Source organism: Saccopteryx leptura, chromosome 4 (assembly GCF_036850995.1).
Source record: "Saccopteryx leptura isolate mSacLep1 chromosome 4, mSacLep1_pri_phased_curated, whole genome shotgun sequence".
Classification (NCBI taxonomy): Eukaryota; Metazoa; Chordata; class Mammalia; order Chiroptera; family Emballonuridae; genus Saccopteryx; species Saccopteryx leptura.
Window position 1 is genome coordinate 193054621 of NC_089506.1, and position 23527 is coordinate 193078147.

The following is a 23527-nucleotide window of genomic DNA, read 5'->3' on the forward strand; positions in this document are numbered from 1 at the left end:
ACAACAACAAAAAACAATAAACATTTTTTTCTTTACTTGAGATGATTTGAATTGAGAATTTGTAAATTTATAATCTAATAATAGTTCTGGTTAATTCATAACTTGTTCTTGAGAATAAAAATATTATATCGTGTGGTGCCTGGAGTTGGTGCAATTCATAAGAATGTTATAAAATTATAGGGTAAAATGTTTACAAAAATAGCAAAAAGTTGATAAGGTAGGAATTTTTGGAGGGGTAATGTGAAAGGCTAATAACATTGAAAGGAAAATGGGAACTCCAATTTTACTACACTTGATCTTAGCCAAAAGGCTGAGAAGCGATGGGAACTCCAATTTTAGAAGTCAGAATTACCTTTGCCCTGTGGGCATTTGCCAGTTTTACCACATGAAGTTGAGTTTTGAAAACTTGTAAGATGAGAGGTTCAGAAATCAAAGTTTAGGACCTGTACAAAATTCAGGGGTCATATAGGAGACCCTTCTCAATAAGCTAAGAGTGCCAAAAAAAATAAAATAAAGAAAAGGGGTGATTGAGAAGTAAACCACACTTCATAACGGTTTGTGGTCTCCGTTGGTCCAAGCAAACGGAAGCTTTGAACTGGGATAATGGTGATCCCAGATACCTGAAGAAGCTGCTTTCACCGTAGGCCTCAAGTCTAAAGTAATTTTTTAATATAAAGTTATCAGGACACAGTAAAAGAAATCAGGCATACATAGGATTAAATACCTTTTGTGTGAGCAAGAAACAACAGAAAATACACCTGCAAAAACTTGAGATTTTTAAATTATCAGAGACTATAAAAGTTATCCCTATTACATTTAAAGAAATATTATCAAGCTGGAAAATTCTTGAGTAGGAAACTAAAATGCTACATAGTATCAAATAGAAATCCTAGAAATGAAGATTTCTAAATAAAATAAAAAATGCAATAGATGATTTTAATAACAGGATAAGCAGAAATGAAGCAAGAATTAGTGAAATGGAAGAAAAGTTTGAAGATAAGATAGAGTTTAGTTCAGAGAGAAAAATAAGAAAAATGTACAAGAAGATGAGAGATTTAGGGACTAGCATACATTTAATCTGAGTCTCATCCCTGGCCAGAAAGCTCAGTTGGTTAGAGAATCCTCCCAGTGCACAGAGGTTGCCTTGTTTGGTCACTGGTAGGGCACAAACGGAAACAAATCACTGTTTCTGTCTCTCTTTTCCCTTTTAATATGAGTCTCAGGGTAAGTGGAATTGGGCAAGACAGTACCTGAAGAGATTTTAGCTGAGAATTTGCCACAACTGAAGGATGGTACTCCTTATTCAAAAAGTCGGTTGAGCGCTGGCAGGTTGGCTCAGCAGTAGAGCGTCGGCCCAGCGTGTGGAAGTCCTGGGTTCAGTTTCTGGTGGGGACACAGGAGAAGCGCCCATCTGCTTCTCTACCCTTCCCCCTCTCCTTTCTCCCCCCCCCCTCTTCCCCTCCTGCAGTCAAGGCTCCAGTAGAGCAAAGTTGGCCCTGGGTGCTGAGGATGGCTCCATGGCCTAGGCCTCAAGTGCTAGAATGTCTCCCGACTGCAGGGGAGCAACGCCCCAGAAGGACCAAGCTTCGCCCCCTGGTGGGCATGCCGGGTGGATCCTGGTCTGGTCGGGTGCATGCAGGAGTCTGTCTGCCTCCCTGCTTCTCACTTTGGAAAAATACAAAAAAAAAAAAAAAAAAAAAAAAAAGGAAGAAGAAGCCCAGTGAGCCTGACCTGTGGTGGCACAGTGGATCAAGCATCTACCTGGAATGCTAAGGTCGCTGGTTCAAAACTCTGGGCTTGCCTGGTCAAGGCACAGATGGGAGTTGATGCTTCCTGTTCCTATCCCCTTCTCTCTCTCTCTCTCTCTTTCTCTATCTCCTCTAAAATGAATAAATAAAAATAAATTAAAAAAAAAACCCAGTGAATGGCACACATACTGGATGTAAAGAAATCTGCATCTAGACAGTAAACCTGTAGAACACCCAAGACAAGACATCTTTATAACCAGGGATGGGGGGGAGAGGGTCATGGAGATTACCTTCAAAAAAGACTACAGATGACTCCTGAATAGCAACAACGAAGCGAACAGGTAGTGAAATAACCTCAGTGTACTGCAAGAAAGTAATTGTCAAATTAGATTTTTATTTCAGTGAAAATATCTTCCAAAAATAGGGGGAAATTGCCTTGGCTGGATAACTGTTGGTTAGAGCATTGTCCCATAACTGTTGTGGGTTCGATCCCTAGTCAGGGCACATACAGGAACAGATTGTTGTTTCTGTCTCTTTCCTTTCCTCTTTGTAAATAAAGACATTTTAAAAAGTAGTAAAGGAAATCTTAGTAAATAACAGTTTTCTATGAAAAAGGCATTCTAAAGGATTAACATGAAGCAGAAGGAAAGTCTAAGATGCAAGAAAGAATGACATAAATGTGGTTAAATGAGAATTAAATTGAAACAAAAATACTACATTTAAAACTATAAAATTGCCGGATAGCTCAGTTGGTTGGAGTGTGAAAGTTGCTGGTTCGATTCCTAGGTGGGCACATCAGAAGCAGCTGGCTCCATGTTCTTGTCTCTGTCTTCAATGAGTGAATGAAAATACAAAAGCTGAATAAGGGCCTACATCCACATAATCAGAATTAAAAGAATAAACTGGGATGGAACTTCATACAAGTTGACCATTGATTGACCATTTATGTACAATTATTATCAGACATTAGTTTAGTACTGGGCATAGGACCTCAGTAGATGGTAATGAGTGACCCAACAAATACTATAAAAAGTTTTGTTTATGAAAGTTGAGTGATACTTTTATTGCTTTGGGGGGAGGGGAGGTGCTCAGGAGATCTTGGTGAGGTGGTGGGTTGGTCACTTCCTCTTGACCATCATGTGCTTATGGCTGTGCAGCATGGTATTGGCCCTGTGGATAGTGGCCGTGCGCAGATCCAGTTGGTACTTGTTATTGTGTATCATGTGTGTGATGCTGCCCAGGGTGGTGGTGGCCCAGATGTTCTTGTTGATGGTAGTCCACATGCAGGAGGTGGCTGGGTTTTGCTAGCCAGATCTCCGTTTCATGATGACTACCACACCTTTGCTGCCAGCTGCTAGCTCCACACCCACCTTTTTTTTTTTTTTTTTTACAGGACAGAGAGTCAAAGAAAGGGACAGACAGACAGAAACAGAGAGAGATGAGAAGCATCAATTATCAGTTTTTGTTGCAACACCTTAGTTGTTCATTGATTGCTTTCTCACATGTGCCTTGACCATGGGCCTTCAGCAGACTGATAACCCTTTGCTCGAGCCAGCGACCTTGGGTCCAAGCTGGTGAGCTTTGCCCAAACCAGATGAGCCTGTGCTCAAGCTGGCGACCTTGGGGTCTCGAACCTGGGTCTTCCGCATCGCAGTCTGATGCCCTATCCATTATGCTACTGCCTGGTCAGGCTTTCTTTTTTTCTTTTTTTTTTTTCAAGGTTGACAACAGACAGGAAGGGAGAGAGGATGAGAAGCGTCAACTCAGTTGTGGCACCTTAGTTGTTCATTGATTTCTTTCTCATACATGTCTTGACAGGTGGTGGGGGTGGGGGGCTCCAGCTGAGCCAGTTACCCCTTGCTCAAGCCAGCGACCTTGGGCTTCAAGCCAGTGACCTTTGGGCTCAAGCCAGAAACCATGGGGTCATGTCTATGATCCCACACTCAAGCCAGGTGAGCCCGTGCTCAAGCCAGTGATCTCGGGTTTTGAACCTCAGTGTTCCAGGCACCTGCTTTATCTACTGTGCTACTGCCTGGTCAGGGCACGCCCACCTTGTAAATCAACCTATTGTAGGGGATTGAGTTGACAGCCTTCAGATTGGGTTTGGTGTTGTACATCTACTTGTTTCTCTTTTTTCTTTTTTTGTGACAGAGACAGAGAGGGACAGATAGGAATGGAGAGAGATGAGAAACATCAATTCTTCATTGCAGGACCTTAGTTGTTCAGTGATTACTTTCTCATATGTGCCTTAGACCAGGGGCTACAGCAGACCGAGGGACCCCTTGCTCAAGCCAGCGACCTTGGGTTCAAGCTGGTGAGCCTTGCTCAAACCTGGTGAGCCAGCTCTCAAAACTGGCGCCCTCGGCGGGGGACTTTTTGTGTTTTTGTTTGTTTGTTTGTTTGTTTTTTTCCTGAAGTGAGAGGCCGGGAGGCAGAGACAGACTCCCGCATGTGCTGGACCAGGATCCACCTGACATGCCCACCAGGGGGTGATGCTCTGCCCATATGGTCTGTTGCTACATTGTAACCTGAGCCATTCTAGCACCTGAGGTGGAGTCCATAGAGCCATCCTCAGCGCCTGGGCCAACTTCAATGTAAGAGAGAGATGGGAGAAGGGGAAGAGTGGAGAAGCAGATGGGCACTTCTCCTGTGTGCCCTGACCGGGAATCAAACCCCAGACTTCCACACACCAGGCCAACGCTCTACTGCTGAGCCAGCTGGCCAGGGCCTCCCTCAGGGTTTTGAACCTGGGTCCTCTATGTCCCAGTCTGACACTCTATCCACTGCACCACTGCCTGGTCAGGCTCTACTTGTTTCTCTTGATTAGGAAGCTGGAGCAGTTCCCTGTGACCATCCATTGCAGAGGGACAGATGTGGCGGCAGTTCCTCACAGCCGGAGATGTAAAGATGTAAAGAGCTAAAAAGTGTTTCTTTAGTAAGGAAAGAAATTCTGCCCTGGCTGGATGGTTCAGCTGGTTAGAACATCCTCCTGAAGCTCGGGTTGCTGGTTCCATCCCTGGTCAGAGAACATACTGGAACAGATCAGTGTTCCTCTCTCACTCCCTCTCCTTTCCTCTTTCTTGCTCTCAAGTGAATATGATAAATAAACATTAAACAAATAATAAGAAGAAATTCAACCATTTCAATAGTAATGAGTTATTCATAATGATACGGTCATAGATTTCAAAATGTTGGTGAGACTGGTGAATTTAGTGTTTATAAACATATCTGATAGGTATATTCAATAGATGTTGATTTATTTTTTGTCTATCAGACTTTGAAAGAGTGTTTTAATTTATTGATCTTTAGAGGGAGAGAGGGAAAAACATTGATTTATTTTTCCACTTAGTTATACATTTAATGGTTGATTTTTGTGTATGCCCAGACCGGGTATCAAACTCAAAACTTTGGCATAGTAGATGTTACTGTAACCAACCAAGCTACCTGGCCAGGGCTATCCAACCCTTAATTTAAAATGAGGGGGTTCATAAAAGGTCAGGAACCTTCATAGTGGTTGACTTAATGTCTGCTTTCTGTTAATAAGTGAAGAGCCTGGGTGCAGCCCACTGGGGTTACAGATTTTGTTAGTGGTCTGGCAAGCGGGCTTTCTTGGCTGCTGGTTCTGTGAGGACCAGTGCTTTGTGCCTCATGCTCCATAAGCTTACATCACTGGCCTGGTATGTCCTCTCGTGTTCAGTGTTAATGCCACTGTGAGGCAGTTTCCTTGTGGGAAAGGAAGAAGAGAGAGGCAGCAGTCACTGAATGATGGGTGCAGGGAAAATGTTCTATGAATAGTTTTGACTTGACTAGAGGGAAATGATGTCTTATGACTGACAAAGGACAGTTCTATAAATTTCTCTTGTATCCACATTCACCCATTTCTAGAGAGCAGAAAACCCCAAGCAAAATGTGTTGTTTCCCATTAAACATGGGTGGACTTGGTCACCTTCAAGGTTCTTCCCTTTGAAAATGCCTCCTGAAAAGTTCTGCTAGTGAAATAGGACCTCTCAATGCCTCTGGCAATTTGGGGTTTTGGTGTGGCATCTGTCTCCTACTTCTTAACATTGAGTGAGAATGACATACCAGATTTATAGCAATTTAAGGTGAGAAGTGGAAATCACAATAGGCAGAAAATTATCCTAGTGTTACATTCTGTCTCTGATAGTGGCTATATGACCTTGACAAGTGATTGTTTTTGTAAAGTAAACACATTTCCTTTTTCTTTTGCTGGAGAATGAAAGGAAGAGATTATTAAGAAATAAGAACTTTCAGAAATTTTGATAGTATATTCTAAGTGAACATTCAGATTATTGAAAAATAATATGCTTTTGACCTGACCAGACAGTGGCACAGTGGATAGTGTCAGCCTGGGACACTGAGGACCCAGTTTTGAAACCCTGAGGTTCCCAGCTTGAGCGTGGGCTCACCAGCTTGACTGCGGGTTGTGGGCTTGAGCGTGGGATCATAGGTATGATCCCATGGTTGCTGGCTTGAGCTCAAAGGTCACTGGCTTGTAGCCCAAGGTCGCTGCCTTGAGCAAGGGGTCATTGGCTCAGGGGGCACCCCCCATCAAGGCACATATGAGAAAGCAATCAATGAACAACTAAGGTGTGCAATGAAGAATTGATGCTTCTTATCTCCCTTCCTTAAAATAATAATGTGACTTTGTTGTCCATTTTGACTGAACCACATTTTAATATAAATTTATTTAAACTTATTTATCTAATGGAAAAGAATTTTTCTGCTTGACTACTGGAAGTGCAGTGGATAGAACATCAACCTGGGATGCTGAGGTCTCTGGTTCAGAAATCCCTGAGGTCACCAGCTTGAGCTGGGGATCGACAAGATCCAAAGGTTGCTGCCTTGAGTCCAAAGGTCACTGGCTGGGATTCAAGTCCCTCCGTAGGTGTCCCCCCCCCCCCCCCCCCCCCCCCGCTTCAAGGCACATATGAGAAGCAGTCAATGAACAACTGTTGTAAAGCAGCTACAAAGTGATGCTTCTCATCTCTTCTCTCTCTTGTTTTCTCTCTCTCTCAAAAAAGAAAAAGAATCACTCTTGCTTGATGCTTTTCCTGATTCTGTGTTCAAGATAGAGATCTTGTTTAGGGAAACAAAATTGCCTCTTAATTGTTTATAGTTGTATGAATATAAGTGAATTGTTTCTATTACCATTTTTTGTGATCAGCTTCTACTCAGTATGTGTATTTTATTACTGTTGATGCGTAAATCTAGTCTAGCAGTTAATTCATGTGGTAACAGATGGGAGATCACAGTTTTTTGGTTTTTAAATTTTTTATTTATTGATTTTAGCAAGAGAGGAAGGGAGAGAGAAAGAGACAGGAACATCTATCTGCTCCTGTATGTGCCTTCACTGGGGAGTGAACGGGCAACCTCTGTGCTTCAGGATAGTGCTCCAACCAACTGAGCTCTGTGGCCAGGGCTGGATCACAGTTTTTAGTAATAAAGAAATAGGTCATCCTGTTTAGTAATAGGGAAAACATTTAGGTACATTTTAGCCAAAATGATTTTCATGTTAACAGCTCTGTGTGTTCTTTGGAATGTTGGGGCTTTAGTTAAGAGATACCCAGGTATTTAGTAAATTAATTACAGTATATACATAAATGTGTTTTTTGGAATTCCCATTCATTTATACTTCCAGTCTTTATTTTTTAGTCATCCTTTCATATTGTTTGATTATTTGATCTCTTGTGAAGACTAGAATTAATACAATTAAATTGAAAGAGCTAACTTTCCACAGGCACCTAATTTAGCATACCATTGATGAAAAAACAATTTTTTTAGTATGAGAATTAAAAAAAAATTGCTTCAGATTTTGCCTTAGAGTGTCTTTATGCAGTATATTTTTGCTTTTTAATTTTGATAAAATATATAGTTTTCTGACATTAAGTGCAATCTCGTTGTGCAACCATCACCACAATCTTCAGAAGTTTTTCGTCATCCTAAATTAAAACTCTGTATGCATTAAACAATAACTCCCCATTACTTCCTCCCCTTAGTCCTTGGCGACTACCATTATACTTTCTGTCTCTATGAATTTAACTGTTACAGGTGTCTCATGTGAGTATAATCATGCAATATTTGTCCTTTTGTGTCTAACGTATTTTGCTTAAATTAATATTTTTTACCTTTTTATTTTTTGTAGAGTAATATTTTCACGGTTCATCTATGTCATAGCATGTATCAGAACTTTATTTCTCGTTAAGGTTGAATTATATTTCATTTTATGTATATATCACATTTTGTTTATCTGACAATGGACATTTGTTTCCATCTTTTGGTTGTTGTGAATAATGTTGCTGTGAACATGGGTGTAACAAGTATGTGTTCAAATCCCTGTTTTCAGTTATTTTGGGTGTACACCCAGAAGTGGGATTTCTCCATCATGCTAATTCTGTTTACTTTTTCTAGAAACTGCTAAATGGTTTTCTACAGTGGTTATACCATTTTACATTTCTAATAGCAATGCACAGGGTTTCAGTATTTCTACATCCTTGCCAGCACTTACTGTTCAATGTTTATATGTGCTTGGAATTCAGCTTTGAGGCTTTTTGCTGATATTAAAGTATCAGAAAATGTTTTCTAAAGGGAATAATATCCTGTATTATAAAGGAATCTTAGATGGCATTTGTCCAGCAACCTATTTCCTTTTTAGCGAAAAAGGAGAAAATATCTTCACCCACCCTCAGTCTACTTTACCCTCTTATTTTTTATAGTCATTGTGTGTATGGGAGAAAGGGAATTTTGCATCCCTTTCCAATGTTGAACTTTTTTTTTGGATTTTTTTGAAGTTAGAAGTGGGGAGGCAGGCAGACAGACTCCCGCATGCGCCCACTGGGATCCACCGGCATGCCCACCAGGGTGCGATGCTCTGCCCATCTGGGGCATTGCTTAGTTGCGGGCAGTCATTCTAGCACCTGAGGCGAGGCCATGGAGCTACCCTCAGTGCTCAGGGCCAACTTTGCTCCAATGGAGCCTTGGCTGCAGGAGAGGGAGGAAGCGTGGAGAAGCAGATGGGCATGTCTCCTGTGTGCCCTGACCTGGAATCAAACCTGGGACTTCCTCACGTGGGGCCGACGCTCTACTACTGAGCCAACCAGCCAGGACCCCTATGTTGAATTTTAATAGAGCTAAGTAGTGAAGTTTATTATTTCTTTCCTTTACTTGGGAGAAATTTTAACTGGTTTTGGAATTTTATTTTGGGGGATAATGCTGACCTAATTTTATGGAAAGAAAACTTGATGGAAAGTTATAGGATAGATGCTCTTATAGGATAGTCGTTATGGGAAATAAGTCTTGATTTTTATAGTGTAAATTAAAGCAGTCTGTGGAGGACCTCACTTCTATAACCTTATGTCTAGCAGGACACTGGATTTCTGCCACTTATTTTCTTTTAACTTTTCTTGCATAGGGGTCATGGCCCAAGTAGCAACGTCTGCCCTGCCAGTTGAAGATGAAGAGTCTTCAGAGAGCAGGATGGTGGTGACGTTTCTCATGTCTGCTCTTGAGTCCATGGTGAGATGACGTTGCAGTTCTATTAAATGTTCTATGGTTGGAAGGGGTTGGTCTTCTGGGTGAGATTAATTTATTCTTGTAAAACATATAATAGTTTTTTAGTTTATTAGTAAGAGGAGGGTTGTTTTTTTCTTGATTAGTAGTTATGGATTTAAGCTTTTCAAATCAGATTTTATTACTGTGTTTCAGAATATTCTTAACTTACCCTTTTTACCTACAAATATCTTAGGCAGTCCTTTATTTTTGCAAAAATTGACTTTGAATTATTTGTAATATAGTATTTGAATTTTCTCAGAATGCGTTCGTATAGTGTGATGCTGGTGTTTTATTGTATCTGTATAAAGAACATTACCAGAATTTTGGTCCATAGGATCATAGTCACTATTTTATATCCTTTGTTTTTTTGTGCTACACATTCACAATTGTACTAACTCTGCCACCTGATACTAAATATGTAGTGTGTTAGCTCTTTATTTTCAAAAGAACCATATCATACATAATTATAGCAAAATATTAGTAATACAATTTGCTTATCATGTTTCTATGGATATGTAGCTAGAAATCTAGATTTTGAGCTCATAACTCAGCCTTGGCTGGTTAGCTCAGTTGGTTAGAGTGTTATCCCAGAACAACAAGGCTGTGGGTTCAGTCCCTGGTCAGAGCGCGTATAGGAAGCACCCAGTGGGTGCACAGCCAGTGGAACAGCAGTGGGATTCTCTTTCTCTCTCTGCCTCTCCCCCTCTCATTCTCTCCCCTTCTAACTTTTTCTCCCTCTTCCCCTCTAACTCTTCCTTTCTCCCTCTCTCTTCCTTCCTCCTTCCCCCTTCCTCTCTCTCTCTCTAAAATCAGTCAATAATAAAAATGTTTTATAAAGTATCAGATTTAGGTTTTTTTTTAATACATTGAAAGGAAATGTTCTAAAGTATGAAGAAGCTGTGTGTTTTCTTTTGTTGTGTTGACTAGTATTAGAGTTTAACCTCACAGGTCTTAGTATGACAAAGTTTGTAGATTTCTTGTTTTCCTATTAGGGCAATTCTTTTCCTTTTTCTTTCTTTCTTTCTTTTTTTTTTTTACAGAGGCAGAGATAGACAGGGACAGACAGACAGGAACGGAGAGAGATGAGAAGCATCAATCATCAGTTTCTCGTTGTGCGTTGCGACTTCTTAGTTGTTCATTGATTGCTTTCTCACATGTGCCTTGACCGTGGGCCTTCAGCAGACCGAGTAACCCCCTGCTGGAGCCAGCGACCTTGGGTCCAAGCTGGTGAGCTCTTTGCTCAAGCCAGATGAGCCCGCGCTCAAGCTGGCGACCTCGGGGTCTCGAACCTGGGTCCTTCTGCATCCCAATCCGACACTCTATCCACTGCGCCACCACCTGGTCAGGCTCTTTTTTTTTTTTTTTTTTTTGAGAGAGGAAGTTAAAGAAATGAGAAGCATCAATTTGTAGTTGTGGCACTTCAGTTGCTCATTGATTGCCTTGACTGGGGGGGGGGGGTGCTCAAGTCAAGCCAGTGACCCCTTGCTCGGCGACCTTGCACTTCATGCCAGTGAACATGGGATCATGTCTGTGATCTAAGCTCAAGTTGACGACCCAGCGCTCAAGCCCAGTGACCCCTTGCTTGGCGACCTTGCACTTCATGCCAGTGAACATGGGATCATGTCTGTGATCTAAGCTCAAGTTGACGACCCAGCGCTCAAGCCCGAAAAGCCCATGTGCAAGCTGACAACTTCAGGGTTTTAAACCTGGGACCTCAGTGTCCCAGGTCAGTGTTCTCTCCACTGCGCCACCACAGGTCAAGCAACTATTTAAGAATTTAAAAAAATTATCCTTAAAGAAATTTTAGAATGGATAGTGGCTATTTAAAGTCACTTATTGCTGCCTTGTGATCATAAAACCAGCCAAAATGTGTGCTTTAATGTTAAATGTTAATTTAGAGGTTAAACCCTACTCTGTTGATACTAAAATACTTTATTTCCTGCTGATCTCTACATAGTATAACAGGGTAACATAGGGCCTGTTATCTTCCCTAGAGTGTCTTTGTAATTTTTTCATCTTTGACAGTCAGTTTATTATCCTTAGCTTTTATTTATTCCTCTCCAACCAGCAGGAGTATTGCTCCTCACGTTCGTAGTTATATGTTATGAAATATAATTATAGACATATGGGTTGATTTCATTCTTCCCTTGGCATATAGGTTTCTTTGACCTATTCCTTGTATAGTACATGACCTTGCTTTGTTGTTTATACATATTGCCTTTGGTGACAGGGTTCTCCAATTAAGAGAGTGGATAGCACAATAAGAATGCACTCTCTTGCCTGACCAGGCACTGGTGCAGTGCATAGAGCATCGACTGGGATGCGGAGGACCCAGGTTCGAAACCTGAGGTTGCTGGCTTGAGCCCAAAGGTTGCTGGCTTGAAGTCCCAAAGTCACTGGCTTGAGCAAGGGATCACTTGCTCTCCTGTAGTCAAGGCACATAGAGAAAGCAATCAATGATCATCTAAGGAGGCTAAGGAGCCACAGTGGAGAATTGATGCTTGTCATCCCTCTCCCTGTCTGTCTGTCTCTATCTGTCTCTCTCTCTGCCTCTGTCACAAAAAAAAAAAAAAAATGCAGTGTAACAATTATAGTCCAGCATGATTCTTTCTGCTGGGAACAGCTTTTGGCTCATCTCTAGGTCAAAAGTTCTCTGTGGCTTTATTATATAATTCAAAAGATTTCTGATCATTGCAGTAGATACATTATTTATTCATAATAATTTTTTTTAATTTTTATTTTTTACAGAGACAGAGAGTCAGAGAGAGGGATAGACAGGGACAGACAGACAGGAACGGAGAGAGATGAGAAGCATCAATCATCAGTTTTTCATTGCGACACCTTAGTTGTTCATTGATTGCTTTCTCATACGTGCCTTGACTGTGGGGCTACAGCAGACCAAGTAACCCCTTGCTCAAGCCAGTGACCTTGGGTGCAAGCTGGTGAGCCTCACTCAAACCAGATGAGCCCACGCTCAAGCTGGTGACCTCGGGGTCTCGAACCTGGGTCCTCCACATCCCAGTCCGACGCTCTATGCACTGTGCCACTGCCTGGTCAGGCTCATAATAATGTTGCAGGGGTCCCCAAACTTTTTACACAGAGGGCCAGTTCACTGTCCCTCAGACCGTTGGAGGGCCGCCACATACAGTGCTCCTCTCACTGACCACCAATGAAAGAAGTGGCCCTTCTGGAAGTGCGGTGGGGGGCCGGATAAATGGCCTCAGGGGGCTGCATGCGCCTGCGGGCCGTAGTTTGGGGACGCCTGTTTTAAAGTAATAGTATACAAGTAATTTCCATTTAGGGAATTAGAGAGTGGTTATTATACAATTCAAAAACAAATGAAGGAACCTGGTGTAGCAGTGGATAAAGCATCGACCTGGAATGCTGAGGTTGCAGGTTTGAAACTCTGGGCTTGCCTAGTCCAGGCACATATGAGAGTTGATGCTTCTTGCTCCTCCCCTCCCCCTGCCTTCTCTCTAAAATGAAAAATTTAAAAAAAGCAAATGGAGGAAAGCTGTAGTATTCAACAAATGAGAAAATAGACTCTTTGGCAAACAGGCAATTTTAAGTCTTTATCATGTGCCAAGTTAAATTCTAGGTGAGTTAAAATAAAATATAGTTCTAGAAAAACAAATTAAAAAACCACAAAAAATAGCCTGATCTGTGGTGGCACAGTGGATAAAGCGTCGACCTGGAAATGCTGAGGTTGCAGGTTCGAAACCCTGGGCTTGCCTGGTCAAGGCACATATGGGAGTTGATGCTTCCTGCTCCTCCCCCCTTCTCTCGCTCTGTCTCTCTCTCTCCTCTCCCTCTCTCTCTCCTTTCTAAAATGAATAAATTAAAAAAATAAAAAAATAAATGTTTTAAAAAACCCCACAAAAAATACGTACTTGTATACATATTTCTGTAAGCAGCTTTTTATGCTTAAAGTCACTGAGGTATTTCTATGCATCTGTGGGGAAACACTGCTAACACAATGGGAAAATGAGCAAAGTATATGCTAATTTACAGAAAAATATCTAAGGTACAATACTCTTTCATTTCTTTTTCTCTTTCATCTCTCTTGCTCTCTTTCTCTTGTTTTTTCTCTCTTTTTCTTTCTTTTCTTTTCAAGAGGAGGGGAGATTGACAGATTCCTGCATTCAACCTGACCAGGATCCACCCAGCAACCCCCCATATGGGACCAGTGCTCTGCTGATACGGAGCCATGCTCACAACCGAGCTATTTTTTTTTTTTTTGTATTTTTCTGAAGCTGGAAACGGGGAGAGACAGTCTGACAGACTCCCGCATGCACCCTACCGGGATCCACCCGGCACGCCCACCAAGGGCGATGCTCTGCCGCGACCAGAGCCACTCTAGCGCCTGGGGCAGAGGCCAAGGAGCCATCCCCAGCGCCCGGGCCATCTTTGCTCCAATGGAGCCTTGGCTGCGGGAGGGGAAGAGAGAGACAGAGAGGAAGGAGTGGGGGGTGGAGAAGCAAATGGGCGCTTCTCCTATGTGCCCTGGCCGGGAATCGAACCCGGGTCCCCGCACGCCAGGCCGATGCTCTACCGCTGAGCCAACCGGCCAGGGCCACAACCGAGCTATTTTTAGCGCCTGAGGTGGAGGCTCCACAGAGCCATCTTCCACACCTGGGGTCAACGCTCAAATCAATTGAGGCATGGCTGCAGGAAGGGGAGAGATAGAGATATCTATCTATCTATATCTATATACATATACATATATATAGAGAGAGAGAGAGAGAGAGGGGGGAGTGGGAGGAGTGGATAAGCAGATGGTCTCCTGTGTGCCCTGACCAGGAATCAAACCTGGAACACTCACACGCTGGGTTGATACTCTACTGCTGAGCCATACGGCCAGGGCCTGGACTCTTTCATTTTTAATACCAATTAGTGGATTATTGGCTACACTAAGTACCCTTTTAAAATGTTTCTGGAAAAATTGCACAATAATATTTGCGAGGTAAGAGATTGTGAATTAGCTCTTCTAGAAGTACGAAAAGGTATGAACTGAAAGAGCCTTGCTTTATAATTTTTAGTAGGTTTTGAGAACCTTAAAAGTATTTAATAAAGTTTTCTGTGTCTGACTCCCTTCTGAGAAAGTCATTTGTGGTATACATTTATTTATAAATATTTTGTTCCCAGATTATTATTTCAGTGTTATTTTTTGGAGTGATAATTGGAATCTTCAACATTTTTAATAAGGCTAGCATGAAATGAATTATTGTATATCCATAAATTAGAATGTTATGTTATATACTCAGTTAAGATTTTAAAAAGTATTTAATTTCACAGGAAATGCTTAGTAAAAGTACATACGTCTAAATGTGATTCTAGTTGTGTCTAGTTATAGGGATACTTCTAGGGGTGGATTATGTAATGGATATTGTGCTATGGCTTCCAGACCTCTCTTTAGGACTGATAGTACTAATCACCCCAGCTACTGTATGTTAGAGGATCCTTTACCCAAAATCTGTCCTCTTCTTTGGGAAGGTCCATTTCAGCTCCAGAGTTCTCTTGATGCAGGTACATCAGTTCTGTCTGCCAAATCTGGCTCCTCTCACACTTCACACAGTGTTGTTATGGAAGAGTACTCTCCAGTAAGCCTGATTGCATATCTGAGTCTGTTTCTTGGAAATTTGACCTATAACAGATTACAAGAGATCTCTGCTTTTTTTTAATGAATTATATGTTTTCTTCTGTTTAAAATAAAGGTTAAAAACTATTCAAAAAGAGAGGTACCTTAATAAATAAAATGGGATTATATATATATATATATATATATATATATATAAAACTTCAGGCCAGAAAGTGGAAACTTTATCTGTTTCCAGTTATGTATTAAGAAAGTTTAAGTGATAAGGGTTTTTTTATTCATCCAGCACAAACAATGCTTTTATTTATTTAAAAAAAATTTGTTCATTGACTTTTTTTTTCCCTAGAGACATAGAGAAGAAGGGAAAGAGAGGGGAGGGGGATAGAAAGCATTTGTTGTTCCACTCAGTTGTGCATTCTGTGGTTGCTTCCTGTGTGTGCCCTGACTGGGATCAAACCCACAACCTTGTTGTTTTGGGAGGACACTCTTAACCAACTCAGCTGGCTGCCAGGGCACAATGCTTTCAGCTTATATCTGTATATATAACTCTTCTTTGTTTCTACTTCAGTGTAAAGAACTGGCCAAGTCCAAGGCAGAAGTGGCCTGCATTGCGGTGTATGAAACAGATGTATTTGTCGTTGGAACTGAGAGAGGACGTGCTTTTGTCAATACTAGAAAGGATTTTCAGAAAGATTTTGTGAAATATTGTGAGTTATATTTTTATGTTTTACATTTCATAAATATTAAACCTAAATATTTGTGCATTAACACATGTTGTATTCTAAAGCAGAATGAGATTTATACCAAAAAACACTTTCTAAAATGTTCATGGAGACATTTCAAAATGCTCAAAATGAATCACTGGCATCGTGTATAGAAGGGTAAATACTAAAGAGTTTAAGAAAGTGGTAAATGTTTATTGTACTACTCAGCTCCTTGATTGTTATTACTTTGAATTGATGAAACACATTAACGAGAACGTAAATTTTGAACTGATTGAAAGTTATTATTCAGATAAACTGTTCTTTTCTTGATAGATAATAGATGTGTTATAATCAGTCTTTCTTTGTGTATTAATTTTTTCTAAGCATGATGCAGAGTTAAACAGGTCTCCCCCATTCCCCAGTGGAATCAACTTGTCTGAGTCTTCACTGAGTTTGGTAATTCTCCAATTGGGCATTTATCCAGTTGGTGAACTTACATGACACTGGAATGAGTTCAGTAGTGAATTTCACTCTAGGTCAGTGGTCAGCAAACCGTGGCTCGCTAGCCACATACGGCTCTTTGGCCCCTTGAGTGCGGGAGCAAATGCCAGCTTAGGAGTACCCTAATTAAGTTAATAACAATGTACCTACCTATATAGTTTTAAAAATTTGGCTCTCTAAAGAAATTTCAGTCGTTACTCTGTTGACTAATGAGTTTGCCGACCACTGCTCTAGGTTATTAATACCTGTGGCCTTTCACAGTATGACAGTTTTGTACCTCTGTTTAACTTAACACTATCCATAGATTTTACATTAATTCTGTAATACAGCAGTTTTTAAACACAGAGAACAATAAGGTTGGGTATGTCAGCATATAATATATATGTCTTTAAGATCCCCCAATGTTTTTTTTTTTCCAAGTGAGAGGAGGGGAGATATAGAGACAGACTCTGGCATAAACCCCAATCGGGATCTACACGGCAACCCTCTTCTTGGGCCGATGCATGAATCAATTGAGCTATCATCAGCGCCCTGGTCAAAACATTTAAACCAGTTGAGCCACTGGCTGAAAGGGGGAGAGAGAGAGAGAGAAAGAGAGAGAGAAAGAGAAAGTGAGAGAAGGAGGAGGGGTGGAGAAGCAGATTGTCACTTCTTCTTTGTGCCCTGACTGGTAATCAAACCTGGGACATCCACACACCAGGCTGACGCTCTACCACTGAGCCAATCAGCCAGGACCTATTTTATTGATTTTAGAGAGAGAGAGAGAGAAAGACAGGAACATCAATCTGTTCTTGTATGTACCCTGACCGGAAATCAAACTGGGAACTTTTGTGCTTTGGGACAATGCTCTAACCAGCTGAGCCATCTGGCCAGGGCAATTTGTAGGATTTTTAGTTATAGCTACACTTATTTCAGCGATGATCATCATTTTTTATTATTTTCATTCAAGTCATTTATGTCTTCTAGCATTTTATTTTTAAAGTTTCTCCCTTCCTTTTAATCTTAATATAATACATATAAACGTTGGAATATAGAAATAAATATTCTTACTAAAAGCCGGGTTTTACGATAACAGATATAGGCCTTTGTGTATCATTAATTATTTTACAGGTGTTGAAGAGGAAGAAAAGGCTGCAGAGATGCATAAAATGAAATCTACAACCCAGACAAATCGCATGAGTGTAGATGCTGTAGAGATTGAAACACTCAGAAAAACAGTTGAAGACTACTTCTGCTTTTGCTATGGTAAGGTTATACACTTGAATTTTCTTTTCTTTGTTTTTTTAAGTGAGAGGAAGGGAAACAAAGACAGACTCCCGCATGCGCCCCAACTAGGATCCACCTGGCAAGCTCCCCTACTGGTGATGCTCTGTCCATCTAGGGTCGTTGCTCTGCAACTGAGCTCTTTTTAGCGCCTGAGGTGGAGACTCAACAGAGCCACCCTTAGCACCCAGGGCCAACTCACTCAAACCAATGGAGCCATGGCTGTGGGACATGAGACAGAGACAGAAGGGGGAGAGTGGAGAAGCAGATGGTCACTTCTCCTGTGTGCCCTGACTGGGAATTAAACCCAGGCCATCCACACACCAGGTTGACACTCTACCACTCAGCCAACTGGCCGGGGACACACTTGAATTTTTTAAAAGATACATTATATAATTGAACTTTCTAGAAGGTAGATTTAACATTATATAACATACTTGTACAAATTGAATGAATTTATAAATATTGAGGTAACTCTAGGAACAACCTTATTTTCTATTTGTAGTTTGAAGGAACCTAAAAACAAATATAGCTATTAGAGCTAGGGGCTTTTTGTTTGTGTTTGTTTTTTAAGAGCAATTATAGATTCATGGCAAATTTAAAAGTCAAGTACAGAGATTTCACATATATTCCCTTGACTTCACACGTGCATAGCTCTTTACTGTCACTGTCCCCACCAGAGAATCTGCATTAGTACATAGTAATAATCCAAAGAGAATTACTTTTTTATTTTTCCATTGATTTGAGGGAAGGGGGGGAAGAGAAGCATCAACTCGTTGTTCCACTTTGTGTGCCAGTTGATTGTTTCCTGACCATGGCTTCAACCAGTGACCTTGAAGTTGAGCTAGTACCCTTGGAATCGAGTTGAGAATCTAGGTACTACGAGGATACTTTATCCTACTGCACCACCTCCTAGGGTAAGACATTTTGTGAGAAAGAGAGAGACAGAGACATAAAGTAAGGGAGAGAGATGAGAAACATCAACTCACAGTTGTGTCACTTTAGTTGTTCATTGCTTGCTTCTCATATGTGCCTTGACTGGGGGGCTCCGGCTGAGGCAGTGACCCCTTGCTTAAGCCAGTGACCATGGGATCATATCGATGATCCTTCCACTCAGACCAGCAACCTCGCGCTCAAACTGATGAGCCTGTGCTCAATCCAGATGAGCTTATGCTTAAGCTGATGACCTCGGGGTTTTGAACCTAGAACCTAAGTGTCCCAGGCCAACACTGTTATCCGTTGTGCCACCACCAGTCAGGCCAAAGATTTTTTTAGGAGAAAAAAATGGTCAAAAGGGAAAGATACAGGTTACACTGTGAAGTTGTATGTAAAACTTACCTCTAGAAAATGGAGTTTCTAGCATCTGTGGGCTCACTGCCTTGTACATACTGATAACCTGACAAAATACAGTCATTTGTAAATGTAGGTTGAGTTCATCTAATAAGTTTTAAATTACATTATTAACCAAAATTTGCCTATTTTACATTAACAATTGGATTTGTCAGGATTTCATGTTCTGAGGCTGAATTGTATTTGGAAAGATTGTATTATACCAGAGTGGGACCACTGTGAAGAAAGAGAATAGTGCAAGAAATCAGCCGTTGTTTCTGTCCTTTTGTGTAGGTTTTTGTTTGTTTTTTTTAGCAAGAGAGGCAGAGACAGAGAGAGAGAAAGACAGGAAGGGAGAGTGATTAAAACATCAATTCTTTGTTGCAGCACTTTAGTTTTTTATTGATTGCTTTCTCATATGTGCCTTGATGGGGGAGGGGCTCCAGTTGAGCCAGTGACCCCTTGCTCAAGCCAGCTTCTTTTGGGCTCAAGCCAGTGACCATGGAGCCATGTCTCTGATCTTATGCTCAAGCAGTGACCCTGCCTTCAAGCTGGTGAGCTCCCACTCAAGTCAGATGAGCCGGCATAAGCCGGCAACCTCGGGGTTTCGAACCTGAGTCCTCTGCATCTCAGGCCGACTCTCTGTTTACCCCGCCACCTCCTGGTCAGGCTTGTTTAAGTTTTATATAAATATTTTATGTACTTTTTGGTCCTTTGGATTCATTTCAGCTTTAGCATTTCTGCTAACGTGGGAATAGGGCCCTATAGTTTATTGTTTTTTTTTTTTTAAGTCAGAGTAGGGGAGATACACAGACTCCTGTGTGTGCCCTGACAGGGAGCTACCCAGCAACCCCTGACATGCATAGCATTGTCTTCGGCCAATGCTCGGAAGAACTAGGCTATCTCAGCATCTGGGTCCAAAGCTTGAACCAGTTGAGCCACTAGCTGCTAGGGGGAGGCGGGGGGGAAGAGAAGGGGTTGAGGGAGGGAAAGAGAAACAGATGGTCACTTCTCATGTGTGCCCTGACTGGGGATCAAACCCAGTATGTCTGCATGCTGAGCTGATGCTCTATCCACTGAACCAATAGGCCAGGGCCACCCTATAGTATTTTAAAGTAGTTTTGAAATCAGATATTACAAGATAGCATGAATGCCATTTATTGAGCCATGATAGACTATAGTTTAGATTTTCGGTCTTAACATTTAATGATGTTTATCCTCTATCCATCTCACCTTACCACTACCCTTCACCCTCAGGGAAAGCTTTAGGAAAATCAACAGTGGTACCTGTTCCATATGAGAAGATGCTACGAGATCAGTCAGCTGTGGTAGTGCAGGGGCTTCCAGAAGGAGTTGCCTTTAAACACCCTGAGAACTATGATCTTGCAACACTGAAATGGATTTTGGAGAACAAAGCAGGGATTTCATTTATCATTAAGAGGTAAGTACTTTTCTGCCTTGTCCACCAACAGTTTATGCATGTAAAACTGAATATTCAGCTTATTGAATATATTTTAAAAATTCATGCTTACTATAGAAGTCATTTAAATTTGTGCTTTATAGTAATTTTGGTTTATGTATTCATACACAGTTTTTTGTTTTGTTTTGTTTTAATGCAGACCTTTCCTAGAGCCAAAGAAACACCCAGGTAAGTGGTTGCATTGCTTACATGATAGCTGGATTGGTGCCTAAGCCTGTTTTGCCAAATTTAATACATTATAATGATTTTTCTTTTACTTTCTTTGAGAATATGATGTAAGACATTTTGGAATGAGGTATTATATTTATATAAATATATAAACCAATGAGCATTCTTTAAACTGAAAAAGTAGATTTGTGTTTAGTTCTGCTCCTGCCTTTTTTTTTTGTTTGTTTTTTGTTTTTTTTTGTTAAGGTTAGAGGAGGGGAGATAGGCAGACTTCTGCATGTGCCCTGACCAGGATCCAGTTGGCAAACTTTGTCTGGGGCCACTGCTTGAGTACTGAGTATTTTCAGTGCCTGAGGCCAATGTGCTCCAACAGAACTATCCTCAGTGCTCAGGGCCATGGTTTAACCCAGGGGTAGTCAACCTGGTCCCTACCACCCACTAGTGGGCGTTCCAGCTTTCATGGTGGGCTGTAGTGGAGCAACCAAAGTATAAATAAAAAGATAGATTTAACTATAGTAAGTTGTTTTAAAAGATTTATTCTGCCAAACTTAGGGAAAATTTGACATAAAGTACTTGGTAAGGAATTATTATTATATGCTTTAAATTGCGGTAACTCTGCTTTATAAATTACCATTACTGTGGAACCAGTGGGCAGTTAGAAAATTTTACTACTAACAGAGATACAAAAGTGGGAGGTAGGTATAGAAAGATTGACTACCCCTGGTTTAACCAATTGAGCCACTGGCTGTGGGAGGGAAGAAGGGGAGAGGAGGGATGAGGAGGAGAAGCAGATGGTTGCTTCTCCTGTTTGCCCTGACTGGAAATTGAACCCAGAACATCCATACGGTAGGCCAACACTCTATCCACTGAGCCATCGGCCAGGGCCACTGCTACTTGCTTTATGATATGTAGTCAAGGTTTTATCTTTGTAATATGTAAGATTATATACTAGCTTTGCCCTCATTTCTTAGGATTCTGAGTATGATTTACCTAATGTTTATTGAACAGGCATGGAATTATTAGGTACAAGATTGGGTGAGGAAGGCTACACAACTCTGTATAAGCATTAAAGCTTTTAAGTGCTGGTAGTCTAATGGAAGAAAGTTCATATAGTCACCATACTAAGAAGATAAGGTGTACACTGCAAGAATGGTTAGAGAAAGTACTGTGGAAATTTGTTGGAGAAAGGATTCTTTTATAGCTCAGGAAGGCTTTCATGAGGGAGAGGAAATTTCGGCCCTTGAACAAATGAGTTCAACAGGTTTTCTTTTGGGAAGTAGAGCCATTCCATTTGAAGGTAAGAAGACTGGTACTCTTTGGAGTCAGGTTTATTTGAGACTTTTTTTTTTAATTTTTTTAAATTTTATTTTATTTTTCAGAGACAGAGAGTCAGAGAGAGGGATAGACAGGGACAGACAGACAGGAATGGAGAGATGAGAGCATCAATCATTAGTTTTTCGTTGCACATTATGACACCTTAGTTGTTCATTGATTGCTTTCTCATATGTGCCTTGACCGGGGGGCCTTCAGCAGATGGAGTAACCCCTTGCTTGAGCCAGCGACTTTGGGTCCAAGCTGGTGAGCTTTTGCTCAAACCAGATGAGCCCATGCTCAAGCTGGCGACTTCAGGGTCTCGAACCTGGGTCCTCAGCATCCCAGTCCGACGCTCTATCCACTGTGCCACCACCTGGTCAGGCTATTTGAGGCTTTTGAAAGTAAATGACCATTTTCATTGGCAGCCTCTTAACCAGTGAAAGTATGAAAGGATAATAATGTATACATACCCAAACATATTTTGTTTTGTTTTAAATAACCTTTATTTTGTTCTCACCATAATGAAAAGATTAATTTTTTAGAAGCTTTATTTACATACACTTGATATACCATAATTTTTAGTGTATATAATTTACTGATTTTTGAAAAACATACAATTAAAATATTTAAAAACAGTTTTGGCCCTGGCCAGTTTCTTCAGTGGGTAGAGCATTGGCCTGGTGTGTGGACGTCCTGAGTTTGAACCCCAGTCAGGGCACACATGAGAAGTGACCATCTCCTTCTCTTCCCTTCCCTTTCCCCATTCTCTCTCTCCTCCTCTCTTGCAGCCAGTGGCTCAGTTGGTTTGAGCGTAGGCCCCGGGTGCTGAGGATGGCTGAGTTGGTCCAAGTGGCGGGTCAGGAGGATAGCTCAGTTGATTGAGCATTGGCTCAAATGGAGGTTGCCAGGTGGGTCCTAGTTAGGGCACATGCAGGAATCTCTTTTGATCTCACCTAAAAAAAATCCAGTTTTACAGCCATTGTTACAATCTAATTTTAGAATATTTTTATCAACCATCTGTTATTTCGTGAATGTTATATAAATGAATTATGTGATATGTATCCTTTTTTTTTTTTTTTTTTTTTTTTCATTTTTCATTTTTCTGAAGCTGGAAACGGGGAGAGACAGTCAGACAGACTCCCGCATGCGCCCGACCGGGATCCACCCGGCACGCCCACCATGGGGCGACGCTCTGCCCACCAGGGGGCGATGCTCTGCCCATCCTGGGCGTCGCCATATTGCGACCAGAGCCACTCTAGCGCCTGGGGCAGAGGCCACAGAGCCATCCCCAGCGCGCCTGGGCCATCTTTGCTCCAATGGAGCCTTGGCTGTGGGAGGGGAAGAGAGAGACAGAGAGGAAAGTGCGGCGGAGGGGTGGAGAAGCAAATGGGCGCTTCTCCTGTGTGCCCTGGCCGGGAATCGAACCCGGGTCCTCCGCACGCTAGGCCGACGCTCTACCGCTGAGCCAACCGGCCAGGGCTGATATATATCCTTTTGAAGTTAGCTATTTTTTCTTTTTTAAGATTTTTTTCTTTACTGATTGATTTTTAGAAAGGAGAGAGAAAGAGAGAGAGAGAAAGGGGGTGGGGAAGAGCAGGAAGCATCAACTCGTAGTTCTTGCTTCCCATATGAGCCTTGACCGGGTAAGCCCAGGGCCTTGAATGCCATGGTGATCTCAGAATTCCAGGTTGAATGCTTTATCTACTACTGTGCTACCATAGGTCAGGCAAAAATAGCTTTTTTTACTCAGATTAATTAATTTGAGGCTTATCTAGGTTGTTGGGTATATCAATAGTTTTTTTCTTTTTATTTCTGAATGTTAAATATTCTGTTGTATGAATATACCACCCATTTA

General features: G+C 41.4%; 1 protein-coding gene and 1 pseudogene across 13 annotated transcripts in view; one reads left to right on the forward strand and one right to left on the reverse strand.

Annotated features, from left to right (window-relative positions):
* The window catches only part of GTF2I (general transcription factor IIi), a 132192-nt gene that overhangs the window by 29881 nt on the left and 78784 nt on the right, over positions 1 to 23527 (forward strand). For all 13 annotated transcript variants that reach the window (XM_066382427.1, XM_066382429.1, XM_066382428.1 and 10 more), the window contains 5 exons: positions 9178 to 9281; positions 15482 to 15620; positions 17229 to 17363; positions 19968 to 20151; positions 20330 to 20358. In XM_066382427.1, coding sequence (XP_066238524.1) covers positions 9178 to 9281; positions 15482 to 15620; positions 17229 to 17363; positions 19968 to 20151; positions 20330 to 20358 — 591 coding nt within the window. The remainder of the gene's footprint in view (positions 1 to 9177; positions 9282 to 15481; positions 15621 to 17228; positions 17364 to 19967; positions 20152 to 20329; positions 20359 to 23527) is intronic.
* On the reverse strand, positions 231 to 322 carry LOC136404555 (U2 spliceosomal RNA; annotated as a pseudogene).